This window comes from Apteryx rowi, unplaced genomic scaffold (genome assembly GCF_003343035.1).
Source record: "Apteryx rowi isolate R43461 unplaced genomic scaffold, aptRow1 scaffold_784, whole genome shotgun sequence".
NCBI classification, from domain to species: domain Eukaryota; kingdom Metazoa; phylum Chordata; class Aves; order Apterygiformes; family Apterygidae; genus Apteryx; species Apteryx rowi.
In genome coordinates, this window is record NW_020451076.1 from 293889 (window position 1) to 305992 (window position 12104).

At 40.6% G+C, this 12104-nt stretch overlaps 1 protein-coding gene across 1 annotated transcript in view; it reads left to right on the forward strand.

Moving 5' to 3' along the window:
* Positions 1-11276, forward strand: part of ACAD11 (acyl-CoA dehydrogenase family member 11) — a 34218-nt gene extending 22942 nt beyond the window's left edge. Inside the window, exons 14-20 of the mRNA XM_026088795.1 lie at positions 4549-4615; positions 6563-6648; positions 6860-6931; positions 7564-7718; positions 9705-9821; positions 10293-10402; positions 10883-11276. Coding sequence (XP_025944580.1) covers positions 4549-4615; positions 6563-6648; positions 6860-6931; positions 7564-7718; positions 9705-9821; positions 10293-10402; positions 10883-10997 — 722 coding nt within the window. The 3' untranslated portion in view covers positions 10998-11276. The remainder of the gene's footprint in view (positions 1-4548; positions 4616-6562; positions 6649-6859; positions 6932-7563; positions 7719-9704; positions 9822-10292; positions 10403-10882) is intronic.
* Positions 11277-12104: the final 828 nt, after the last annotated feature.

Here is a 12104-nt window from a genome sequence, read left to right on the forward strand (position 1 = left end):
TTTAACCAGAGTATAAGCAGATAGTCCTGCACCCTGTGAGAGAGTTCTCAGGGACTTGAATGTTACTACAGTCAGACTCATAATCAAGTTAGTGTTTGATAATATTTGTACAGGATCTGCAAGCAAGGCAGGAAGGCAAGAGGAAAAATAAAAAGATACTGTTCCTTCCATTTGCAGTGTGCTGTCTAGATTATAGAAAGTTGATACAGTTACAGGAAAGGGAAGATGGAAAAATTCTGCAGTCACATGCAGATATTATCTCTACACTGAGGCATGGACTCTCATATTAAGAATTCCTAAAATGACTGTATATTACTTAAATTTGCACAGTCTGCTCAGCATCAGATTGTTCTCTTGTGTATGCAGAGTATCTGGAGCTGCCTGTAGTCTTCTAAAGGTTTTGTTCTGTATTGATTATCCTATATCCTGTAGCAGCAGTCCAGTGAGTTTCAGTAAATGCAATATTGTTACCAAATAATAGAGATTTTGGGCAGACCACAGGTCAGGTTTTGCTTTTTGGCATGCTGACTAAAAAGATGGCCCTGCWACAGCTGAACTAGCCATCTGTCTGTGTTTAAGCTATTTTGGAATATGTGAAAGGAAGGAATTTCAAAATGGGCCACGAAGAATGCAACAGGCAGATGCTTACCAGTGCTTCTAGCTTCATTGGGATTCACAAAAAGAAAGCAAAACAGGCTGGGAAAAGAATTAGAGACCCTAGAAAGTGTGCAGTATCATGCATATTTCTGTAATGCTTTCATCTTGAGTTATCACAGCACTTTACTCGTGTTCTTTGCAATAGCAGATAAGGACATTTGAGTGACTTCTAGCATCCCTGCTTCTTGCAAGGAACATCACTGCTTAGAGGCCTGAGCTAGCTCTCTTTAAAAAGCGGAGGGTATCTCGCAGTTCTCCTAAATGGTCTTCATTTCAACACGGTGCCCAACAAGATAGAATAATCAGGGTAGAACTGAGAAGGCTCCCAAAGAAATACATCTATGCAGTGACTGGGGAAAAAGTATTTGTGTTATCAGTGGCTAAGAGGTGCTGTGGGCAGACTGTAGGAAGGCAAATCATGTAAATACTGTGGTGTTTACTACAGTGCCTTAAGTCCTCATAATTTTGCAGGCTATGGGGAGGACACAGTTGTCCAGTCAGGGTACAGAAATACTGCGGTCGTGTAATACTAGATTTTAGTATAGCCTTATAGGCTCAAACATAACAAAGAACCATTTAATAAATAAGAGAGTGAATGCAAAATGACAATGGATCTTGCTTAACTAAGAAGCACTTGTGGCTATATAAAAATGGGATGAAGGTGGGGAAAAAAACCTTTACAGCTCTTTACAGCAGCTGCTTTCACTGGCGCCATCAGTGACTGTGAACTCTAGCTGGGAATATCTAGAGGCCACATTCAGTGGCAGAATCGAATAGCCCTCAGTGCTTTGCGGCAGAAGTGTGCATTGCTTTCTCATGTTGTCGCTGTCTTTTCTGGTTGTAGTCAATTTGCCTGCAGCCACTTTATAATCTTTGCTGTATGCGAACCAGACATCCAGCAGTGTTGGCTGGGGAAGATGAGAGAAAGCTACAGAACTGGATTGTGCCAGTGGATGGACGATTCTGCAGCCTTTTGGGGGCCCCTTTTCTCCAGTAGAAGACCTTCATATGACAGCAGCTAATGCCACACTGTCATTTGCCTTACTCAGTCCAGTTTCTGCTTGCAGGAGAGTTGAGAACACCTATTTATCAGGACCCTCCTAGGAAGCTGCCGAGTCTGTACAAGTCACTGCAGATCCCTGATCTTTAGCAGGGAGAGGCAACTTGTCATGCTCACCAGTGCAGCAGCCACCGTGGCAAGAGACAGTTATTCTGGGCATTCAAGTAGTAGGTTGTCCTGCCGTTTCCTTCTTAGCTAAAGATTCAAAGACTGGATACTGTAAAACAGATAACTAGATTGCAAAGATTAAGTGCTGTTGGTTTTTGAAACCGTATTATGTGGCAGCTTCTTTAAGTAAAGCTTGTACTGTCCATGCCTCTGCCACGTTTAGTGCTCTTACCAACAAAGAACCCATTTAACTTGATTATGTGAAAGCCTGTAATCTTAAGCATTTTATACCCTCTGATAGTGAAGATTAGGCTTCTATTAGGGCTGTGATCAACCCTCTAAGCACGTTTTTAAATATCATTGTCTTTGCTTATGTGAGCTCCATGAAAGGTTTAAAAATATAGTACATTGGCTAAGCTTTCAGTGTTTCCAAATGCAGCAGCACTGTCAGTTTAAAGTTCTGGATGGGTTGTGCAGGCATATATATATGTAAAAGCTTATACAAAAGCTTATTAATATGGATATATGCTTAAAACTGACCTTCTAAAATCTCTGCTCTATTTGTTGAATTTTGAGTTTCTGGCAAAACTACTTACAATTCCTGCAAAAATGACAGACTTTTTCCTACTCTTCCCCTCGTCCTCCTGCAGCTTCTTTGATTTTTGTAAGTAAAATAAAAATGTCATTTACAAATGAGAGATTTATTTAATTCAGGCATTCTGCATTTTTTCCAAAGCACTGGAGTCTGCCAGAGTCTTACTTTAGATGAGAAGTTGTTTCTAGTGTTTATGGTCAATGTTGGATAAAATTTGTTTTGTGTTTTCAGAACTTCAGGCTCTAAGGACTGGAAAAGCTAGGAAGCTGTCTTCCTTTGGCATGTTCAGATGGGAAAAAATACGTATGAAATTGAACTATTCATTTGCCTTCCAAGAAATTATTTGTGCTAATGATTTAGGACTTCTAACCAGATGTCTAGCTCTCTGTGAACTCTTTGCTAGGTTCAACATAAATGTTTCTTCCGATTTTTTTTTTTTTTTTTTTTTTTTCCCAAACGATGTGGTGAAGTTCTTCTGTCTTTTTTGGAGACAGGGATGTGACTTGAGGATAGTTTATAAAACTGTTTAAGTAGTCATTCCAGAAAGTCAAAATATCTTTTGTTGTAAGCCTCATTTCAAGATGAATGTGATTTAGAAAATGCCACTTGTGCAATTCTTCACCTGCTGTGGAGAAGGAGAAAAGTCAGATACCTCTTAAGAGTATAGCATTTCTCTTTGCAGGATAGTATGTTGTAAAACATTCACTGTTCTATTTTTCAGCTGGTCACCTGCTTGCTATAGTTGCCCAAATGGGACATCTGTTTGAGATACCCCTTCTTTTTTTTACCAAGCTGATTTATCCCCCCCCCCCCCAATTTTCACTCAGATATTTTAGCTCATTAGTGCTGGACAGCTTATGGGGTACGTGTGACAAATAACCCCGCTTTTAAATCCACAGCTGAATACTGTATTGCAGAAGAGGAAAGTAAACAACCAGCAGTCTGGCCCTCAAAACAGACAAGTTTATCAGATTGAAATAAATCTCTCTGCCACTGCGGTAGACTTCCCAGCTGTCACAGTGGCTGTTCTAATACGGAAGTAGCTCTTCTCAAAGCCAGGTGGATGTATTGTCTAGACCAGAGGCTCCCAAACCTTGTGACAGCAGCTGCTAGAGAACTTAAATAGTCATCTTTGTTTCTGACATCAACACAAATGAAGTTGGTGGGGATCAGGTCTTGAATTTTATCTCTGTGAAGCTTATCATCTTTATTGAGATAGCAACAGAAATTTTGCTGATTGTCGCATATGTCAAGTATACTCCTGCCCTCTTTTCCCTGGCTTTATTGTCCCTGTGAGACATTGAAAGGAATGAGAGCATGCTTTTTTACTAAGAAACTTTTAAAGAAAAAAGATGGTAGGGATTAAGTTGTCTTAGAAATATGATGCATTTTAAACTATGGTAGAATCTTATTTTAGGACTTTTCCATTAAACTTCTAGCTTTCATGCTACAAAAACGTGTATCAAATAATGTTGTCGGTGTCTTGAAATGCTAGGAGATTATTTGCAGATAACAATTTCCACTGAGTTTTTTTTTGGTAGTGTAAACTATGATCATTTGCATAAAGGGGGGGAAAACCCTTCATTCCAGAGAAGTTACGCTGGAATAGTAGCAAAGTAGTCATGGTAACCCTTATAATAGCCTTATTTGCCTAATTTGATGGCTATAATGTGGTCAACATTTAATTCCTACGTAGATCCTCCAGTCTTTATAGCTTTAAGAAGTTTTGCTTTTGAAATGGCAGCATCTAACCTTCATGTGTGCTGTTATGTCACACTTATTTGCTTAACTGTAGTGGAGACAGAGGTAATTAGATTCCTTTTCAAGTACCTTCTTGTTCTCCTTTCATAGGAATAGAAAATGGAGCCAGATCCTGGAGTGTTTGGATGTTTGGCTTTTGATTGTTCCCCTCCCGCAAGTCAACTCCCTTTTACATGTTAAGCAATAAGATGTATTCTTTCTCAGTCTGATTACTCAGAGTATAAACACAGAAATAGATTGCATGCTTTTGCTCCTGTAGCATGAAAGGAAGAGAGTACGATCTATTAATATGAAACTTCATTTGCTTTTACATGGAAATTTTTATATTGAAAACTATTTTTATGTTTGTGATTTTTTTTTTTTTAAGGTGCTGGGAATCCAAATTGCAAAGTTGCAATTGTAATGGGCAAAACCAAAAATTCCTCAGCATCCAGGTATGGATACCTAGGATATTCAAAGACTTATCTAAACTTCGTTTCCCAGAGGAGTCACTGCTTACAAAAACTTTATTAAAAGGGATAACATTAATTGCCTTGGTCTGTCGGACGCGGTCGTGATTTACAGAGGAATTTTAATCCTCTGTGGTGTGTCTGTTTAGAGAAAAACGTGGCTGACCATGCTCCTGGTTTGCTGTCGACTGAAGCATCCCAACCTTCTCACTGTCACCAAGCTGCAGCCATGTGCTTTSCCCTCCCTTGCGCTAGCTCAAGTGTTTGTGCATCTGTGTGATGAATTGGAACAGGAAAATGTTTTGGGTTCACTAACTTTGTCTTGGCCATGTTAATTTTAATCTGGATCAGTTCTTTGACCTGCAGGAGAGTGGGACAGCTTTCTTTCCTGGCAGTGTTGGCTTATGCTGGCTTAAATTGGTTGTGAAACTACAGCAGTCAGCAAGCTCTGGCGGATGTGTGGTCTGTGTGCAGAGCCAACCCTTGTACACGGGCAAGGTGGGTGGGAGTGAGAGGTGCCCCGTGTCACCCACTGGCATGTGGCCACCTGTTTGCTAAATGTCCCATTTTGTGCCCTGGCTGGCATCAGTGTGTTGCACTCTCCTGCTGTCACTGTCGCTGTGACATGAGGTCCCCTTGGCACGCATCCTGACCCTCTGCTGGGATCAACCTGGAGGAGGAGAGGAGAGTTGGTTCTTGTCCGGGGTCAAAAAGAATTTATATCCAAATGCATCTGACACTTTGTGGGCTGTTATACTCTCATATTAGTAGCATAGTCCCTTTTTCTTATTTAATTAGAGATTTCCAGTATCTCCAACTTACAATTTACTTTTTAAGTTTAGTATTTAAACCACTTTTAATGGGAGGAAGAATTGCTTGCTTAAATGATAATAAAAACAAGCCTTTTTAGAGTTTTCCTGAACAGAATGAATACAAATGCCATATCAGAGACCTGAAGTTATGTACTGAGTTTTTCACAAAATTATCTGCAGGTAGAAAAATCAGAATTATACATACCTCTGAATTATGTGAGCAGAGAGAATGTTATTAATCAACCTAATTATTCACATTCCTGTATATGTAAATATAATGCTTCCCTCTTCTTGCTTAAAAGAAATACTAAGGCATCTGTTGTTCAGCTCTTACTACAAAACTAAAATTGGCTCTTACCAAAACTTAGGCATGTGATGAATAGTACGCTTTGTGACTGGTTTCGCTGAAATCATGCAGCTTGTGATGCACAAAATTGGAAACATTCATATCTCTTAGTTGGATTTGAGCCTAAATTCCACTGATAATGTTAAGTTTTGGTTTGACTGGATTCCAGTGGGAGTAAGCAGTAGCTTTCTTACAGTGTACAAATTGTTTGTGCAGTGGCTGTACAGGCAGAGGCATCTGCTGAGCTTTTGGAAGATGAACAAAAGTTCATGGAGGGGATTATGTGATATTGTGCCTGCTGGAATTGGAGACTGAATTCAGGCACCTGAGAGGTCGTCTCCAGTCCTGCCCTTAAACATTCTGAAGAAATTTGAAAATGGGGATTATTTTCCTAAACTGGGCAAGCCAAAATGATGATGATGATGATGATAAACATGTTTTGAGAACAAAAAGGAGGATTTCTTTTTATCGGGGAAAAAAGGAAATGGACTGGGTGATACAGAACCAGGTGGTAGAAATGTATACAGAAAATAGTATTTTTTTCAGTCGTGGTGTGTTAGATGCCGGTAGCACCTTTTTGCTTCTTGACTGGTGGTTCAAGGAGCATTGAAGTATGCATGCCACACTGCAAGCAGACAGGATGGCTGCAGTCAGTATAGGTAAATCTCAAAGATTGCTTTAGACAAGTGCTAAGTTGGGGCTAGAACATAAAAAGTGAGGGGCAGGCAAGGAGGCCTAAAGTTGATCAGAACTTGTTCCTCTTGTTTTGATCAGGTACAAGCAGCACAGTATGATCATTGTTCCTATGGACACTCCAGGGCTGAAGCTCATAAGACCCCTCTCGGTGTTTGGCTACCTGGGTAAGGAGACCATATTTATCAGCTATATTTGTACTGATTTGTTAGCAATTATCTCAGGAGTTGCAGTAATACTAATAAATGCTATATATGAAATAGACCAGTAAAATGCATATATAGAAAAAGGGATAGGAATTGAAGGCCTGTATTTTTTCTTCTGCATGCACTATCCTCCTTGTTTTACCCTGCTGTTGTATTTTCTGTATATCTGTAGATGAGATCCATGGAGGACATTTTGAGATACACTTTAATGATGTGCGAGTACCTCTCTCTAATATAATACTGGGTGAGTTTTGGTATTAATACCTTTTTAGTACATATAATGATGACACAAATTTTAAGAAATAGTGGTTTATTTTTTTTAAGTCACCATAAGTTATTGCAAACAGCTAATAGGGGATTCTTTAGATAAGGTGTGTCCAGCAAGATTGGTTGAGCCAGGGTCTCAAACATGTGTACGAGCAGGCTGGCACTTGTAACTTCCTGCACGGAGAATTCTGCTCTTGTTCTCTCATTTGGGAGAGAAGCCAGGGTTTCCATAGTTTCTTCCCGGCTATATTTCTTTTTCTGAGAGAGCCTTCTTGCTTGAGTAGCCCTTAGATCTGGAAACCTCAATTCTTCCCCCAGATTCTCATACCAAATCTCATAAATGTATTTTTCAATGTAAGATTAATAACATTTTAATTAAAACAAGTATATCAGACCCTCTCAGAAACCAGCTTAGTGTGCTGTAAGTAGTATTAACAGTGTGTCAGTATAGATTTAGTTAAAGTAAACAAACCCAAGAGTCCTGCAAAATAAACTTGTGAAAACCTTGCCTCTAGCTGTCTTGCCATGTGGCCACTTCTCTTCTGAACCATGGATCATGTCAAGCAAGAATCAGGTGATCTGCATGTGCATGTTTTTCTTTTCAACCAGGTGAAGGAAGAGGGTTTGAGATAGCTCAAGGTCGGCTTGGGCCAGGCCGTATTCATCACTGCATGAGGTCAATTGGTGCAGCTGAAACTGCTTTACAGATACTGTGCCAGCGTGCAGCAGAGAGAGTGACTTTTGGGAAGAAATTGTACCATCACGTAAGTGTGTTCCCTTTTTGTTTCAATTCACATACTCCAGACATCACTCTTTGTTTTGTCTACACAGAACCTTGTGACTCCAATAATGGAGACTGTAGTGGATGTGCCCTAGCCTTGAATTGCTATTAACAATGGCTCAAATGGCAAAGGAGAAAATCACATTGTGAGGCTCCCACTTTTGACTCTGCTCTCCAGGAATTTTGTTTCCTTGTAATGAATTGGATATCCTTTGGATTTGAATACAGTTTTGCTAGCGTAGTTTTGGCCTGCTTTAAGTGATCAGTTTGGACATATTTTTTCAGGCATTTAGTTTACGTGTTTTGCAGCCACAGTCTATTTTGTATCAAATTTGCCACCTAGATATCTCTGTTCTTCATTGCCAGACACATTCAAGGATCTAGTCATATGTCTGACTAAAAAATTATACTTCTCCAATCAGTCATTTGTACTTATGAATGTACAGACTGAACCAAGACTAGGGTGGGATTTTGGTCTTACCTAGCTCTGGTATTGACATGCTGTTACCTGAGAAAGTGATTGCTATTTTTTTATTAAGGGGCGTAATAAAAAGATAACAGTTTGCTTTTTGTAGGAGTCTTTAGCATTTACTAGTTGGCCTATCAGATTTCAAGTGTTCCTGATTCTCATCCAACAGATAAGATGAATTTATTGGAAAAAACAAGTAAAGGCAATGGAAACAGGAAACTGAATTAGTGTCTGGCACAGGTTATAGAAAATGTTTGTACAGATGCAGAGAGAGTAAGCTTATATATCTGTTTCCAGTCATGTCATGGCTGCATTTCCACTCCCTACCACAACCTAGAATTAACATAAGCAGTTAGACGGGGAGCATTTTGTGTTTCTCAGAAGCTTATTGAGGTAAAAATAATGATGTTTGACAAAGCTACAGACAAGACCTATGGGCCAAATTCATAGCTGAAGCAGGTGCAGTGGTTCTTCTCAGCTCTGGGACACTTAAGAAAGAGGTGAAGCTGTTGGCTCCCTTGGGTAACAAGCTGTCACCCCTGCTCACGTGGAGGTTACAGCCTGGGAGCTGCCAGCAGAGGGGAGTGTCTGGACGCCCCCAGCGCTGTGTCACTTCTCAAGGGGCTGCACTGGCTGAGACCACCTTTGTTGGCATGAGCTAAGCCAAGCCACTCGCGACCTTGCACTGAAGCGAGCGCTGCATATCAGCACATGCCTCCTGTGTGTGCCAAGGCTACAAAATGCAGGCTCCAGGAAGAGGTACCTTTGTGCCTGAGGCTGGCTGAGGCTCCAAACGGCTTCAGCACCAACAGGCATCGCACGGACCATTTTTATAATGTAGTATGCAGGCTGCACTGGGAATTATGTGAGACCAGCAGGAAAGGGCTGCCAAGATCTTATTGCAAGCAAGCAGACCATGTTTCAAACTTCTTTTGAATCAAGGGAGCTACTAATTCATCATCAATGCRAAAGGACAAAGGCAGCAGGCACCACCCTGCAGCTGTTTGCCTGGGCATGTGACACACCACCATCATTAGCTGGAGAAAACAGAACTGATTCTCTCGCTCCTCTTCCCCCCCTGCCCCTGGTTTTGTACTGTGGAAGGGCAGAGCCACAGCTGGGAGTAGTGGGATCAGGTCAAGAAAAGTAGGGAGTAAAAAGCAGGCTCTGAAGGGCTTCAGGAAAATTGTTAGCAAGCAATGTGCCTGACCAAGGAAATGAAGATGAACTGGAATCTGGATTTTCTTTTCCCTCTTGTGCTTTCCTGCCAAGAACCGATTGCTGTGGCCTTAGCATTTGTATCAGTCAAGGGGGTGGGTTTTTTGTTTTTGTATTAGATTATGTGTGTCAGACTAGCTTTAATTTGCCCAAGGATGTCTCTAAATGACTGGAAATGCATAAGCTGAGGAACAGAGGGGGTCTTCCTTAGGGCAGGCTTACCCTGGCAAGCTAGAAGGCCTTAACTGATTTTATGCTCATTTCCTTGTTTTGTCTCTTCAGGAAGTTGTTGCCCACTGGATTGCTGAATGCCGCCTTAGCATAGAACAGGCTCGATTACTTACACTGAAAACAGCTAGCATTATAGACATGCTGGGCAACAGACAAGCAAGGAAAGAGGTGATTTTTATTTATTTATTTTTGATAGGAGTGGGTGTCAGGTGGGGGGGGAAATACTGATGCATTTTCAGAAGACAGCTGGTTGAAATTTAAGTTACAATATTTCACAAAAAATTGGCCTTACCACACGACTTCATACAGAAAGCAGACACCCTTAAGATGTGCTTTTGGCTCTAACAAAACTGGAAAGCACTCTCACTTTAAAGACTTCAAGATCAGTCTGATGAAGTATTTAAAAATTAAAGAAGTGAAAGCATTGCTCAATAGTCTCTTAACACAAGGATGTAGTTTTGGGTAGTCATTGCCCTCAGAAACAATTTTACCTTATGTATGGAATAGAAGCAGCAGAGCTCTCTTTCAGTCTAAAGAGCAAATCCTGTACTGTATGCTACCAGTCCTCAGTAACAGTCAGATGCACTTTTCATTCACTTATAGAGCTATTGCTGATAATGTGAGTTCTCTTAACTACAGGTAGCCATGACCAAAGTGGTTGTGCCTAGAGCTGTCCTTAAAGTGATCGACTGTGCAATCCAAGTCTGTGGTGGAGCTGGAGTTTCCCAGGATTTTCCTTTGGCTTCTATGTGAGTAGGGGAGGCTTATCTATAGTTTCTAGGGTTCCTTTTAAGATCATAGTTTTACCTGTTCACCTCAGGTAGCCTGAAGCAATAGGCCACACATCCACTAGTCAAGCTTACTAATACATAAGCTATGAAATGTCAACAGTTGCTTTTAATAAATCAATCCTAAAGCAATTGCATTGCTCTGCCCTTAGGAGACCCCCCCCCCAAAAAACCCCAAACACCCTCATTTGGCACTCAAAATATTTCTTATCATCTGCAGCACTGAGGACCTGTTTCCTAAGGTCAATCCTATCCTCTAGATCCTTGGAGAGAAGCAATCCCACCAAGATTTTTTCCTCTGTATCTCCCTTAAAATAGCTTTTTTTAAAAAAAAAAAGACCAATAGTATTTGAGAAGTGTGGCTACAGGAAAAATAGTGCAGAGAATTTGCTGCTGTAACAGGATTAGAATCCACCCCCTAATTCAGACTTTCTTACACAGGTTTGCTTATATACGGACCTTGCGCCTGGCTGATGGGCCTGATGAAGTTCATCTCTCAACAATTGCAAGGTGGGAACTACTTGACCAATCAAAGAAGCTAACTGCAAAAATTTAATGTCAGCCTAAAGCCATCTCATACAGATGGAGGATTTAGGAAAGATTGCTTTGAACAATACAGTGTTGTTAAAGCTAAAGTTAGATGAGTACAAAAACTTGCTTCTGGCTTGAAGCAAGATGTATTCCCTTAACCCTTCCTTATAATTAATTACTGCATTTACAAATCAGGGGCTTGCTGCAAGTCTGTAGACTTTATCTGTGAAGTAAGAGTACCTTAAACACTCAAAATTGTCTGAGTTCTCTACGGTATTGAATAAAGTTCACTTTCCTAACAGGCCTAAAATGCTTTATTTGTTCTGAGCCAAAGCCCTTTTAACCTTTCTGAAGTTCTCAAAGGTCAGAGGTTCCTCAACTCCATCACTGCAACAATACTCACCAATAACTTGTTCTTTGATATTACCTACTTAACACAAATTCTTCAAACAGAGCCAGGTACATTATAGGAAATAGAACCTACAGTGCAATATTCTGTAAGGCAGGACAATCTTTCCAGCATGTGTGCACATTTACAGCTTGTACGGGGTTGATCAACAATTGACTTAAGGATGCTGCTCCCCCCCCAAAGACCAATAAACAATCCTTCACTTGCAAAGGTCTCAGTTCCCAGCTAACATTACTCTTCTGTTGGAGCTTGGGGAGTGAAGAACCATAGGACTCAAGGTCAGAACTTTGGAGTCTCATCTTGAGGACTGAGCCAAGCCAGATAACTGTTCACCTGAAGGGCAACAGCTGCTGAAGTCAGGCTGTAGAGATAAGACTGATAGCTCCCAGTAACTAGAACTGGCAGCTTTCTGCAAATAAGTTTCATACTTTTATTACTTCATTGTGCAGAAAAAACAAGACTATGATCTCAAAAAAAAAAAGCAGTAATGATTGTTTATATTTCCATTCATCTTAGTATCCTCTCACTTCCTGCCAAGAATGTTTCATAGGAAGTTGAGAATATCAACAAGTCAGTTGCTGAACTGTAGTTCAAATAGAAACAAGTGTATGGTGTAGCTTGTTTTGTGGTTTAGGAGTTCTACTACCTGAGGGATGTGTCAAGACCCACACAACCCAAGGAACTCCCAAGTGCTGTTACAGCACTCAAATTAAGGTCCACCAC